The sequence below is a fragment of the Jaculus jaculus genome, chromosome 12 (genome assembly GCF_020740685.1).
Source record: "Jaculus jaculus isolate mJacJac1 chromosome 12, mJacJac1.mat.Y.cur, whole genome shotgun sequence".
In the NCBI taxonomy this organism is placed as follows: domain Eukaryota; kingdom Metazoa; phylum Chordata; class Mammalia; order Rodentia; family Dipodidae; genus Jaculus; species Jaculus jaculus.
In genome coordinates this window covers 101738216-101750971 of record NC_059113.1, presented here as the reverse complement: position 1 = coordinate 101750971, position 12756 = coordinate 101738216, and the positions used below count along the sequence as shown (strand labels likewise).

Sequence of the window (12756 nt, the reverse complement as noted above, 5' to 3'; positions counted from 1 at the left end):
TATCTTTGTTGTCACATGATTTTTTAATGTCATTTCTCACTTATTGCTCATGAACCTGCATGGGTTTCTATCTAAACAAAACCTGTTCATCCATGGCGTGCAGGAAAACCTCATGCAGGGGGTGGAGAACTACCACTGTGTGGTAGTGGACCAGGCCAACAGTGCCCACTCAAGGGCAACTTGGGCAATCCTATCACTGGAGAGAAAGCCATGGGGACTTCAGGGTATTGGGACATTCTAGAAATAAAAAATAAAAATGGTACCATTTCTAGGGGCTCTACTGTGAATGTGCAACATTTCACATATCATATATTTGTTCCTCCCAACAATCCTGGGAGATGAATCCTTTCAGGTACAGATCATTTAAAGGATTTGTCCCACTGTTTAGCTAGACTCTGTCTCTCTCTGCACAACACCCGTTCTGTATCACCCCATGGCAAAACCAAGACAGGAAAGAAAGCAAGGCTGCCAGAAAGCGCATGGGGACAGCGGGGCTTCAGGCGAGATGGTCAGCGAGGCCTTTCTGCAGCTGGATGACGTAGGGGTGAGTGCATGAGTGAGCACTGAAAGGAACCTCGAAGCAGCAAGGACAGAGCCCTTGGAGATGCTTCCCCAGGGCACCGCAGTGGAGGCTTTCAGCCAGATTGTTTCTGCCAATCCGCTTTCAGGAGGATTGTGGTCAGTCATCTTTCCTGAAGCCTGCAAGTTTACTCAGGAAATGTGTCGGCCATACTGTGTGCCTTTCCCAAAGGGGGCACTTCCCGTGTGCATAGGTAGACGTCCAAGGAACTCAAGTCTGACCTTCCTATCCATGCCTGGCACTTTGCCAGCATGATTGATCAGTGTGGGAGGGTCCATCTTCCCCGCCATCTGGAACCTTGATGGGGCACTCCAGATCCCTCTGACCCTGCAGCTGCTTGTAGATAGAGCTGGCGAGGAAGTCTTTCCCAGAGCCAGAGGGTCCTGCCACCTCCAGGGCTTTGATAAACTTCACACGCCCGGGGTGTCTGAGGAGGCAGATGCTCTCTCTGTTTACCACAGAGGATCCCACTCATAATTTCCTGCTCGGTGAGGAGTTACATCCTTTGGGGAAACCACAAAGACAAAATTTTTCAATTCTGAAGTTTCTGATATAGTGGAGAGATGGGCAGGATCCTGCAATGATAAATGTCACCAGTGACACATGATCTAAGGAAAGACAGAAGCACAAGAGATTACTGTTAATTGGAGCTACTAAGGCAAATAACCTATAAAAGGTCCAGCAAAGTGTCCAGCACTTAGTCAACAGTGACCATTGGCAACTGTGGTTATTAAGAGTGGTTTCACACAAGAAGCAGGACTTGAGGCAAGATAGGAATGGCTGCAAGATAAATCAGAGGACGCCCGATTAAGGTTGAATTTCAAATAAACAACATTTTAGTACATTCCAAACATCACATAAAACTTACTTACACTAAAATGCATTGATTGTCTGAAATCCATATTTAACTGGGAAAACTGCTGTTTATTTGCTACAACCAGCAAATCTAAGCGAAAGATTTTTTTTAAACATTTTTTTAAAACTTTTATTTATTGATTTGAGAGTGACAGACACAGGGAGAAAGACAGATAGAGGGAGAGAGAGAGAATGGGCGCGCCAGGGCTTCCAGCCTCTGCAAACGAACTCCAGACGCGTGCGCCCCCTTGTGCATCTGGCTAACGTGGGACCTGGGGAACCGAGCCTCGAACCGGGGTCCTTAGGCTTCACAGGCAAGCGCTTAACTGCTAAGCCATCTCTCCAGCCCTAAGCGAAAGATTTATTTGAGCTTTATTGAAGTATGGTTGTGAAATAAAAATTTTGCACTTGGGAGGCTGAAGTAGGAGGGCTCACTGTGAGTTCAAGGCCAGCCTGAAGCTGCAAAGTAAGTTCCAAGTCAGCCTGGGCTGGGGTGAGACCCTACCTAGGAAAAACAATTGCCTAGGTAGTGAGTTTGATATGCACATACATGATGAAGCAATCATCAGCATCCAGCTAGTTAGCACGTGCATCACCTCAGGTACTTGTCTTTTCCTTTGATTTACCACATTCCCCATCTCCTAGAAGCCACCACTATCCTCTCTTCTCTGAGCTCCACATTTTAGATTACATATATGTGTGTGATCATGTCATGTCTAGTTGAGCTTACTCCGTTTAGCATGATGTCAACCAGGCTTAGCCATATTGCCACAAAGGGCAGGATTTGCTTGTTTTCAAGGGCTGACTATTATTTCATTATACATACATTTTTCCCCTTCATCTCTCATCCATTAAGGAACATTTAGGCTACTCCATATCTTAGCAGCTGTGAATAGTGTTGCAACAAAGATGATACATTTGTGGGGGGACATAACAAAGATGATACATTTGGGGGACGTAGAAGTAGAACTCGTGAATCACATAGTAGTTCCATTGAGCCAATAAAAAAATTGACATGGAGCTAAGCAGCAGGCGAGGGAAGTCAGCACGCCCAAAGAGAAAATGGAGAGAAATAACACCGTTCATGGCGTTGCAGGCTCTTCACCAACTGTTGGCATTTAGTGAGCGCTTACGACGTGGTAATTGCTACTCTGAGTGGTCTCCCAAGGATTAACTCATCTGTTCATTAAAACGCAAGTGGGAGGTAATCATTATTCCCATTTTTAAGACAAGAAAACTGGGTTTTTCATGGAGGCTCGAGTCATTTGTTCAAGAGCACATAGCTTGGAAATGATGTGGCTGAGATTGTAGATAGCCATTGTTTGACACCAGTGCCTGTTCTTAGCTACTTTGGAAAGAGGGGGAAAAGTAATCTGTTTAACATGAGCTTATTGTAGCACTTCTGGTCATGTTAGAAATCTGATAGCCCCTTAATCCTGCTATGTACACGGGAATAATATCATTGGCTGCATCTCTTCCTCAATGCCGGCTATAGCTGGCCTGCCCCAGCCATCCCTCAGGTGTGGACGTATGTTCACTTTGCATCTGTAAAATCACCCCCTTCCTGGAATGTGGCGTCTTCCCCTAACTGCTGGCTGGACAAGCCAATGCGACCATTTGCACCAACAAATCAGAAGCAAACACAAGAGTTGGGCAAGAGTTTCCTGGATCTCAACATTCCGGCCAGCCAAGCATGCAGGGTGAGCTTTGATTGTCCAAAAAGGACAGAGGTGATGATTAACCCAGCCTCCTGTGGGTTTAAAGGAGGTGGGAGCTAGGGGTTGAGGAAACCCTCCTTTCTTACAGCTGCAGTGTGCCACATGAGCCAGCCGCTGATTCAGAAAAGATGTTTTCCATGAAGGTCGCGTGCCTGCTCCTGAGTGTGGTCAGCACAGGATGGGTATGGTACCTGGACTTTTTCTCCTTTCATTTTATTCTGTTTAGTTCAGTCTACCAGTTCTCTGTCCTGGCACGCTCTTAGCTCCATGGGTGTCAGGCACGGAAGTGAAATCCTAGATGGGCTCCTCAGGAGGAAAACCTGAGAGGGATGGAGCGTACACATTCACAGTGGAACCTGGCCATCTGCTCTTGGCTCTGATTTATCTCTAAGTGTAGTTTCACAGCACCGCTGTTTGCTTTTGTTTGTTTTCTCTTTTGGTGCTGGGGATTGAACCTAGGTCCTTGTATGGGCCAGGTAAGCACTCTACCTACCACTGAGCTATAGGATTCAACCCACTATGGTTTTAAGCTTTAATGTTTATTTCCCTGAGAAAGCCTAGATTTCTACTGTTTGTTTTAAACATTAGCCATGTTTCTGAAGCCAAGGGATGCTGCAAAAATACTCTAGTACAACAGTGTTGTGAAAACCAACACATTTTATTCATCCTACAATATTTCAGAATTGCCAGTTGATTGTTAAATACAAAGTAGAGCTAGACGCTAAGGGTGGCTAAGCTGGTATGTTTTCTCAGAACTAACTGTTGTTCATGCAGCCCTTGGGCCCAAAGGGGAAGGCACGGGATTTCCTACAATGAAGAGTTCATTGCCAACTTTGTCCCTGTAGAGTCTGAAACCACCAAACTAGTTATCAACATAAAATGATCAATAAGAACTTTTATCTATTTCTCAATTTGTTGTCACTTGTCTGTAATAAGTGGTATGTTTAAGTTTACTGTTGTCACCTAAAGTTTGATCTTGCTTTTGTTTGTGGTGGTGGGGACTGGACCTAGATGTAGCTCTGGTGCATGCTACACAAGCAGTCTATCGCTGAGCTACATCCCTAGTTCAAAAACACTTCTTTTTTGTGTCTTTCAAGACATACAAGAAAATAGATGAATTATCTTTGAAAATAACACCAAAAACTATAGGATATTAGATCATGAGGAGGCTTTTTGGAAGAAATATTTGTGTTCTTTTCAGATGACTTGTGTGTAGTAATTGACATAATTTGTCTCCTGAGACATAAGAAAATAAAGGAACTGTAATTGACAAGGCTTCTGAAACATGGTAATCTTATGAAACAAGAAAACCATGTTCAAGGGATGAAGTTATCTCCAGGCTCATTATCCAGGGTATATCCTCTTTTAATTAATAAATAAATAAAGAGAAAAAAACTAAATGAGAGTTTTAAACTGAATTCTCTCCTTGTTATTAAAAGAATAAGCAATATTCTTCTGGAAAAAATAATTAAAATCCATGGCTAATGTGGGATCATTATTGTTATAATTGTTCAGTTTTTGTTTGATTCTGAAATGCAATTGATCCCATCATTATATTTCATAGATGAAAGGCTGTACTTATTTTTTCAAATAAAAGGTTCTGTGTCCCTTTGTCTGGATTTTCAAAAGTGAGAATAAGAATGAAGATGTTAGCTAATCATGAGAATGAACTATCTCAGACTAAAGTACTCACAACGGAGTCCTTGTAAGTAGCTGATATAGTGTCAAAATAGTGACAGCCTTGATGTCATCATCCTCATTCATTCAGATATAAAGTTTTGTTAGATGAAAGTTCTTGTGCTTCATGTTATCTGGTTTCCAGTAGAAGCTAAACATCTGTATTTCTAACTACCAGATGTTAAAAAAGTTATCAGCTGCTGACTATTATGTTTTCTATTCACTTTATTTCAAATATAATTCATACAACTGATTAAATGAGTGAACTATAAAACACTGCCAGGTCTTAACCGGCCACATTTGAGTGCTTGATCAATGTTGGTGTCAATTACAGGCCCACCTCCAAGGTTAGAGTTGAAACCTAAAGGAGAAAGTGACAATAGTGTACTTGTCTTAGAGATTTCCACATACAAATGGTTCTCTTGGCATGTTCACGTGCGAGCAAGCAACCAGCAGCTGGTAGAGTTCCTTTCCTTCGGGGCTCTGCCTCTACTTTGGGGAGGGGTTGGGGGCTTGTGAGCGTGACAGTGACCCTCCTCTCCTGGCTAACGTTGCCCCTGTTCTCTTGTGTGCGTGACTGAATCCTGAAAGACGACAGACACTGGTGACGGTGAATTTTTAGCAGAAGGAGGAGGCGTGCGTGGCCCGAGAGTTGTGGAGAAGCTTCCATCCACCTGCAAAGAGGCGGACTGGCCCTTCTGTTCGGATGACGACTGGGTGAGCAGTGGGCGTGGAGAGCGGGATCGCCTCCCGAGACACCACCAGGCCTTGGGCTCACTGGGTGGGTTCCAGAAACCTTTGCCCATGCGAAATAACTAACAGGAACCAAAGGCCAAATTAAAGACAGCAAATGGGAGAAAAATTCTCTAGTACCAGAGAATTGTTTAACCACTTCAGGATCTCTAGTGGGAAACAGACTCAACTATTAAGTCCTAGGCAACTGGATCCTGTGACTCTGAGGTTTCTTAGGAGCTCATGAATGGCTAAGTGGGCCCTCATTCCAAAAATCATCTATGGCCCCTGACTAGTCCTCGTAACTACTTTTAGGCTAATTGATGACCAGAAGACATGGGGGAAGGAAGCAAAGGGAGCTGTGTGGAAACCTACGAAACGGTTCAGTGTCTGAGACACATGCCCATAACGCAACTTTCCTCTTTCACTTTCAGTACCAGAAATGCCCTTCCGGCTGCAGGATGAAAGGGTTGATTGATGAAGTTAATCAAGATTTTACCAACAGAATAAATAAACTCAAAAACTCACTATCTGATTTCCAAAAGAACAATAAGGATTCTCATTCGCTAACCAGGAACTTAATGGAGTATTTGAGAGGGGACCTTGCCAAAGCCAACAGTAAGTATGACATAGTCAGGACTCTGATTTTATAGCAACAACAAAATTCCTAAGTAATGATTATGACTGTTTCTAGCTCCTGAGCTTTTTATTATCCCAAAGTATTCAGTGTGGACACATGTGCCTCCACATCACTGGATTTTAAGGCGGGGCTTTTTTTGTCATTTTCACAAAGTGAAAGAGGTTAGTTTAGATCATTTAATATCACAAAGCATGGCAGTATTTTATTTGTTTGTTGTTTTTGATTTTTTGAGGTAGGGTCTTGCGCTAGCCTAGGCTGACCTCAGCTCACAACAATCCTACCTCTGCCTCCTGAGTACTGGGATTAAAGGCGTGTGCCACCACACTCGGCACAACAGTATTTTGAATTGAAGACAAGAATTCCTTCAGATTTAAGAGCAAATATTGAAAACAAGAAGGGCCAATGTAGCTGTTTTGTTTTTCTCCTACAGACAAGGAGTGTCAGAGGTCAAGGCACTTGCTCAGAGACATAAAAGCTGGAAGTTGATCCCTAGATACCACTGAGCTGAACGTGTAGATTTTTAAATTTGAAAGATTGAGTCACATTGTCTTCGTGTGTGTGTGTGTGTGTGTGTGTGTGTGTGTGTGTGTGTGGTGGGGTGTTTCCTAAAGCTAGGAGGTGCCGTATTCACAATGGACATGGGGATCCAGTCCAGTGAGGTCCTGGCTCCTGAAGCCTTGTTTATTGTAACTTCTGGAAACACCTGACCAGTCAGTGATCCTGTTGACACTTCCCCACAAAAAAAGGTTTAGAAATAATTTCAGATTTATAGGTAGAAAGGAAAACTCCTCAATAACAAAATCCAATATAGACTCAAGTCAGTAAGTTTATGACAAAACAACTGAAATATGATCTATTATATCTCCAACTTTCACTTTGAAAATTCCTAAGAAATTTCTTCTCAAATTATTTGCATCCCTAGTTAGAAGAAAACATTGTAACTAACATCCATGGATAGAATCTGAAATTCTCAGGAAATGAATTGTTAACACCCCCCAAAAATATATACGGAAATATTTATAAGCAATTTCCTTTGCTGGCACCTATAAGCAAACCAGTCTGCGGTTACCTTAGTCCTCTTTTTTTTTTTTTTTAATTTCAGACAATGACAATACATACAACCAAGTGTCGGAAGATCTGAGGAGCAGAATCGAGATCCTGAAGCGCAAGGTCATAGAGAAAGCACAACAGATCCAGCTACTGCAGAACAATGTCAGAGCTCAGCTGATAGACATGAAACGCCTGGAGGTAAGCACAGGGCCCGGCCCCTGATTGCCTTGTCTTTAAATAAAAGGAAGACGACAGCCATCTACAAAGTGTCCACTACACATCCATTCTCCACTTAAAAGCAGCCATCACGGGCTGGAGAGATGGCTCAGAGGTTAAGGCATTTGCCTGTGAGGCCAAAGGACCCCAGGACCCACATAAACCGGATCAACAAAGTGCATGCATCTGGAATTCATTTGCAGTGGCTAGAGGCCCTGGTGCACCCATTCTCTCCCCCACCTTCTCTCACACTTTGAAATCAATAAAAATAAACTATTTTAACAAGTACAGTAAAAACCATGGGCTGGAGAGATGGCTTAGCAGTTAAGCCATGTGCCTACAAAAGCCTAAGGACCCAGGTTCAATTCTCTGGTACCATGTAAACCAGATACAAAAGGTGGCGCTATGTCTGGAGTTTGTTTGCAGAGACTAGAGGCCCTGCTATGCTCATTCTCTCTCCTTCCCTCTCTCTGCCTCTAATAAATAAATAAAAACAAAACCATTTTTCAAAAGTAGGGATCATTCCCTCCTCTTCAGACGAAGAAAAAAAAAAAAAAAGTCCCGAGAGGTGAAGTAAATTTTGAAAGGGTGAATAATTAGAAAGTTTCAAACTGGCAGGTTACATCATGTCTGCCCGTATTGTGTGGCTGACAGCATGGGCTGATGTCTCGCTGGGGCTCCCTTAGCGAGGGTTTCTTTGCTTGAGGAATAACACTTCTGTCCCATCCACAGTCTAAGGGGGTTCAGATCACGTCCATTGTGCACGCTCTGCTGGCTGTACATATCTCCCAGTGAGGATGCCGCCTAATAGTACGTTTGGTTGGTCTGCAAGTCAAAGACATGAAACCAGGGACTGTAGAGATGGCTCGGCAGTTAAAAGACCTGCTTGCAAAGCATGACAACCCAGCTTCCATTCCCCAGTTCCCACGTAAAGCCGGACGCCACCACATGGGTCTGGAGCTTGTGTCTAGTGGCAGGCATCTCTGGCATAAGCATTCTCTCTCCCTCTCTATAAATAAATAAATATTTTTAATATTTTATAATTATTTATTTATTTATTTGACAGAGAAGGAGGGAGGGAGAGAGAAAGAGAGAGAATGGGCACACCAGGGCCTAAAGACACTGCAGATGAACTCCAGATGTGTTCACCCCCTTGTTCATCTGATGAACGTGGGTCCTGGGGAATGGAACCTAGGTCCTTTGGCTTTGCAGGTAAACACCTTAACTGCTAAGCCATCCCTCCAGCCCAAAAAGCAAATAAATAAAGAAACAACTGTTATGAAACCAATTTTCAAAAAAAAAAAAAAAAAGTAAATCAATGTCCAGGAGCTGACCAGGTGTAGTTCGTTTGCTCATTCTGGCGTGTCCCCTGCCTCCCTTCTCCAGGTGGACATTGACATCAAGATCCGGTCTTGCACAGGGTCGTGCAGCCGGGCTTTAGTGCGCGAGTTAGATCTGAAGGACTACGACGATCAGCAGAGGCAGCTGGAGCAGGTGCTTGCCAAAGACCTGCTTCCATCCAGAGACCGGCAGTACTTGCCCGTGTTGAAAATGAGTCCAGTCCCAGACCTGATCCCAGGGAACTTCAAGAGCCAGCTGCAGAGCGCCCCGCCCGAGTGGAAGGCCTTAACAGAGATGAAGCAGATGCAGATGGAGCTCATGGGGACTGGGAGGGATGCGACCCGCGGAGACGAGGCAAATCGTGGGATAGGGTCGGTGGCAGAAAACCCCCGGAACCCGAGGCCTGGTGCTGATGCTGGACCCTGGCAACCTGGATACCTTGGGCCCGGAGGTGATGCGCATCCGACCCCTGGGACCACTGGATCGGATGGTGCACCCTGGCACTCTGGGAGCTCTGGACACGAGAGTTTCAGGCCAGACAGCCCCAGCCACGGGAACATCAAGCCGACCAACCCCAACTGGGGCGCATTTGAAGAGGCATCGGAAAGCAACAGCCCGGCGGCCAAGAGAGAATTCCACACGGGGAAACTGGTCACCTCTAAAGGAGACAAAGAGCTCCTGATCGGCAGCGAGAAGGTCACGTCCACCGGCACCAGCACCACCACCCGTCGTTCCTGCTCCAAAACTGTCACCAAGACCGTGGTGGGTCCCGACGGCCGCCGAGAAGTGACCAAGGAGGTGGTCCACTCGGAAGATGGGTCTGACTGCGGGGACCCCTTTGGGGGAGAGCCGACGCACACCTTCACCGGCAGCCTGGACGAATTTGAGCTGAGGCACCCAGGTGCCTCCTCCTTCTTCCAGCCGGGTCTGCTCTCGCCTTCCCTCAAGGAGTTCGGCAGTAAGGCCCAGTGGCGGGACTCCGAGTCCAGCATCTTCACGGACATCGACGCCCCTGACCACGCGGCCAGCGGAAAGGTTTCCACGCACCGAAAGCTGGTCACCAGCAGCTCCGCGCTGCACCGAGGCGACTCCACGTCGGAAGCCAAGAGCTACAAGCTGGTGGAGGAGGCTGGAGGCGAAGTCCCGGGAGAAACCCGGAGCACCAAGCGAGGCCGGGCTCGATCTCGCCCTTCCAGAGGTATCCACACTTCTTTCGGGGAGCCTTCCTTGATCTAGACTTAACTCCTTCCGCAGAGGGCTCCCAGAAGCACCTTGCACTTTTTTTTTTTTTCCTAACCCTCTGTTGGATGCCCTTGAGCTCACACATTTTGATCTTCTGTTCTGGGGGGGGGGGGCAGGGATTATGTGTGCTGTGTCCCCCTCTCTGTAACTCCCGAATGCCTGACAGTACCGGTGGTCATCATTCAATAAATACATGCCAAATGAATGAACGAGTCCTTCTGAAAGTCAGTTTTGAGTGTGCTTAACCAGATTCACCACTCAGAAGGTGTGTTGTGGGAATCGCCACACACTAGGTTAATCAGATGCTCAGTGTGTGTCTCCGCCGACACTTAGATTGGGGTAACAAGATTTATCAGTGTTAAACTGATGTTCACCTACCTTTGATGGTCACTTGCTATTAGTTAATTCGTTCAATACCTCTGAGGGAAGATTGCATTTTAAAGATATAAATGTCCCTTGTATAATTTGGTATCTCAATGTAAGGACATGTTTTCCCCATGGGAAAAAGGAAGGGAAGATGGAAGGGGGATGGAGGGAGGGAGGAGGGAAGGAAGGGAGGAAGGAAAGAAGGAAGGAAGGAAGGAAGGAAGGAAGGAAGGCAGGCAGACAATATTTACCTTCCTTAATCTGGGTCTTGCCTATCTTTGTGAAGTTAAATTAGAGTAACTTCTTCCAACCAGCTTAATTTTCTTTTTAGACTGTGATGATGTCCTCCAAACACATCCTTCAGGTGCCCAAAGTGGCATTTTCAATATCAAGCCACCTGGATCCAGTAAGATTTTATCTGTGTATTGCGATCAAGAGACCACTTTGGGAGGATGGCTTTTGATCCAGCAAAGAATGGATGGATCACTGAATTTTAACCGGACCTGGCAAGACTACAAGAGAGGTTTCGGCAGCTTGAATGACAAGGGGGAAGGCGAATTCTGGCTAGGCAATGACAACCTGCACTTACTCACGCTGAGGGGCTCTGTTCTCAGGGTGGAATTAGAGGACTGGGCCGGGCAAGGGGCTTATGCAGAGTATCACTTCCGAGTAGGCTCCGAGGCCGAGAGCTATGTCCTGCAAGTCTCTTCCTACCAGGGCACTGCAGGAGATGCTCTAAGGGAGGGTTCTGTGGAGGAGGGGCCCGAGTACACAGCCCACAACGGCATGCGCTTCAGTACCTTCGACAGAGACGCGGACCTGTGGGAAGAGGACTGTGCTGAGGTCTACGGGGGAGGCTGGTGGTACAACAGCTGCCAGGCAGCCAATCTCAACGGCATCTACTACCCCGGGGGCGCCTATGACCCCAGGAACAGTCCTTATGAGATAGAAAACGGAGTGGTTTGGGTCCCCTTCAGAGGGGCAGATTATTCCCTTAAGACGGTTCGCATGAAAATCAGGCCCCTGAAAGCCCAGGATGAATGAGCCGGACTTGGTTTTCCTGGTTTAGCAAAGTGGAGAGAAAAGAGGGAAGAGAAGGGAGTCAACTTAAAAAAACAAAACAAACAAACAAACAAAAAAAAAACAGGTGCTATTTTATTATTCTTTGTACTGTAGCTAAGTGTAACTGGGGCATATTAGTACTGTGAAAAATAAAAATATACAACTTTGTTTTTTTACCTTTAAAGAGATGTGTGGATTTTAGGGATGCCCAGGGGCATTTATTACATCAAGAAGACAGAATTGGAAAGAGGTCTTCACTACCACCTTAAGATGCTTCTCTTCCCCAAGGCATATAAGCCCTTTGCTGAATAGAGAAGTGAGCACATGCATTTGAGTTGAGTAGTTTTAAATTACTTTAAGTTAAAAGCTCACTGAGTTCAATGGGAATGGGAGAGAAACTCACCATTACAGAGTCTGTTCGTCTGTTTGTTACCAAGCAAACCAAAGAAGGCAGGGAAAACATTTTAAGGAGAATTCAGTCTTCAAGTCTCCAAGAAGAAAGCATGATGCAGGATAAATTGTTTTACAAAACCTAATTTCATTCAGAAGCACAGGGAAAATGCATTTAAAAGATTTAAAATCTCTAGAACACAATTTATACGCTGATAAACAATCTCCCAGTATAGATGTGGTTTTATTTTCCTACCTAGCATAAATATAATCTCATTATTTACTAAACCATGAGTTTGAAAGCATCTCACTAAATATGATTTAAACCATTTTCACAAATTCATTTCTACATTGGTCAATATTTTCTTTGATCAAAATTGCATCTACAGTCTTGATGGCCTTGGCTCTTGCCTTCAGATTCTTTTTTTTTTTTTTTTTTTTTTTTTTGGTTTTTCCAGGTAGGGTATTTCTGTAGCCCAGGCTGACCTGGAATTCACTGTGGAGTCTCAGGGTGGCCTCTAACTCACGGCAATACTCCTACCTCTGCCTCAGATTTTTATTCTTTTGAAAAATATTTTTGTTTATTTGAGACAGAGAGAAAGAGGAAGACAGAGAAATCAAATGAGAGAGAGTATGGGTGCCCAAGGCCTCTTGCCACTGCAAATGAACTCCATATGCATGTGCCACTTTGTGCATCTGGCTTTACATGGGAACTGATGAACTGAACATAGAACATCAGGCTTTGCAAGCAAGTGCTTCTAGCCACTGAGCCATCTCTCCAGCCCCAATTTTAAAAATTCTTATCCATTTCTAGTAAGAACTACTTGCCACTGGCCCTTGAAAGGTCTACTAAAACATTCCAAGCACATCAGCTTTACCTATATAGC

General features: G+C 44.9%; 1 protein-coding gene across 1 annotated transcript; it reads left to right on the top strand.

The window, feature by feature from the left end:
* Nucleotides 1-3241: 3241 nt before the first annotated feature.
* Fga (fibrinogen alpha chain) lies at nucleotides 3242-11663 on the top strand. The gene is made up of 6 exons (XM_004655958.2): nucleotides 3242-3335; nucleotides 5422-5547; nucleotides 5997-6180; nucleotides 7305-7450; nucleotides 8855-10007; nucleotides 10749-11663. Exons 1-6 carry the CDS (start codon nucleotides 3282-3284, stop codon nucleotides 11459-11461), a joined length of 2376 nt encoding a protein of 791 aa, XP_004656015.2. The 5' UTR covers nucleotides 3242-3281; the 3' UTR covers nucleotides 11462-11663.
* Nucleotides 11664-12756: the final 1093 nt, after the last annotated feature.

What these genes read in the sequence shown, in the direction of transcription:
- Fga (XM_004655958.2), top strand. Translation starts at nt 3,282, where the DNA reads ATGTTTTCCATGAAGGTCGCGTGCCTGCTCCTGAGTGTGGTCAGCACA. An exon ending in GGACCTTGCCAAAGCCAACA is followed by an intron (nt 6,181 to 7,304) that starts GTAAGTATGACA and finishes TTTTAATTTCAG; the next exon opens with ACAATGACAATACATACAAC. An exon ending in TAGACATGAAACGCCTGGAG is followed by an intron (nt 7,451 to 8,854) that starts GTAAGCACAGGG and finishes TCCCTTCTCCAG; the next exon opens with GTGGACATTGACATCAAGAT.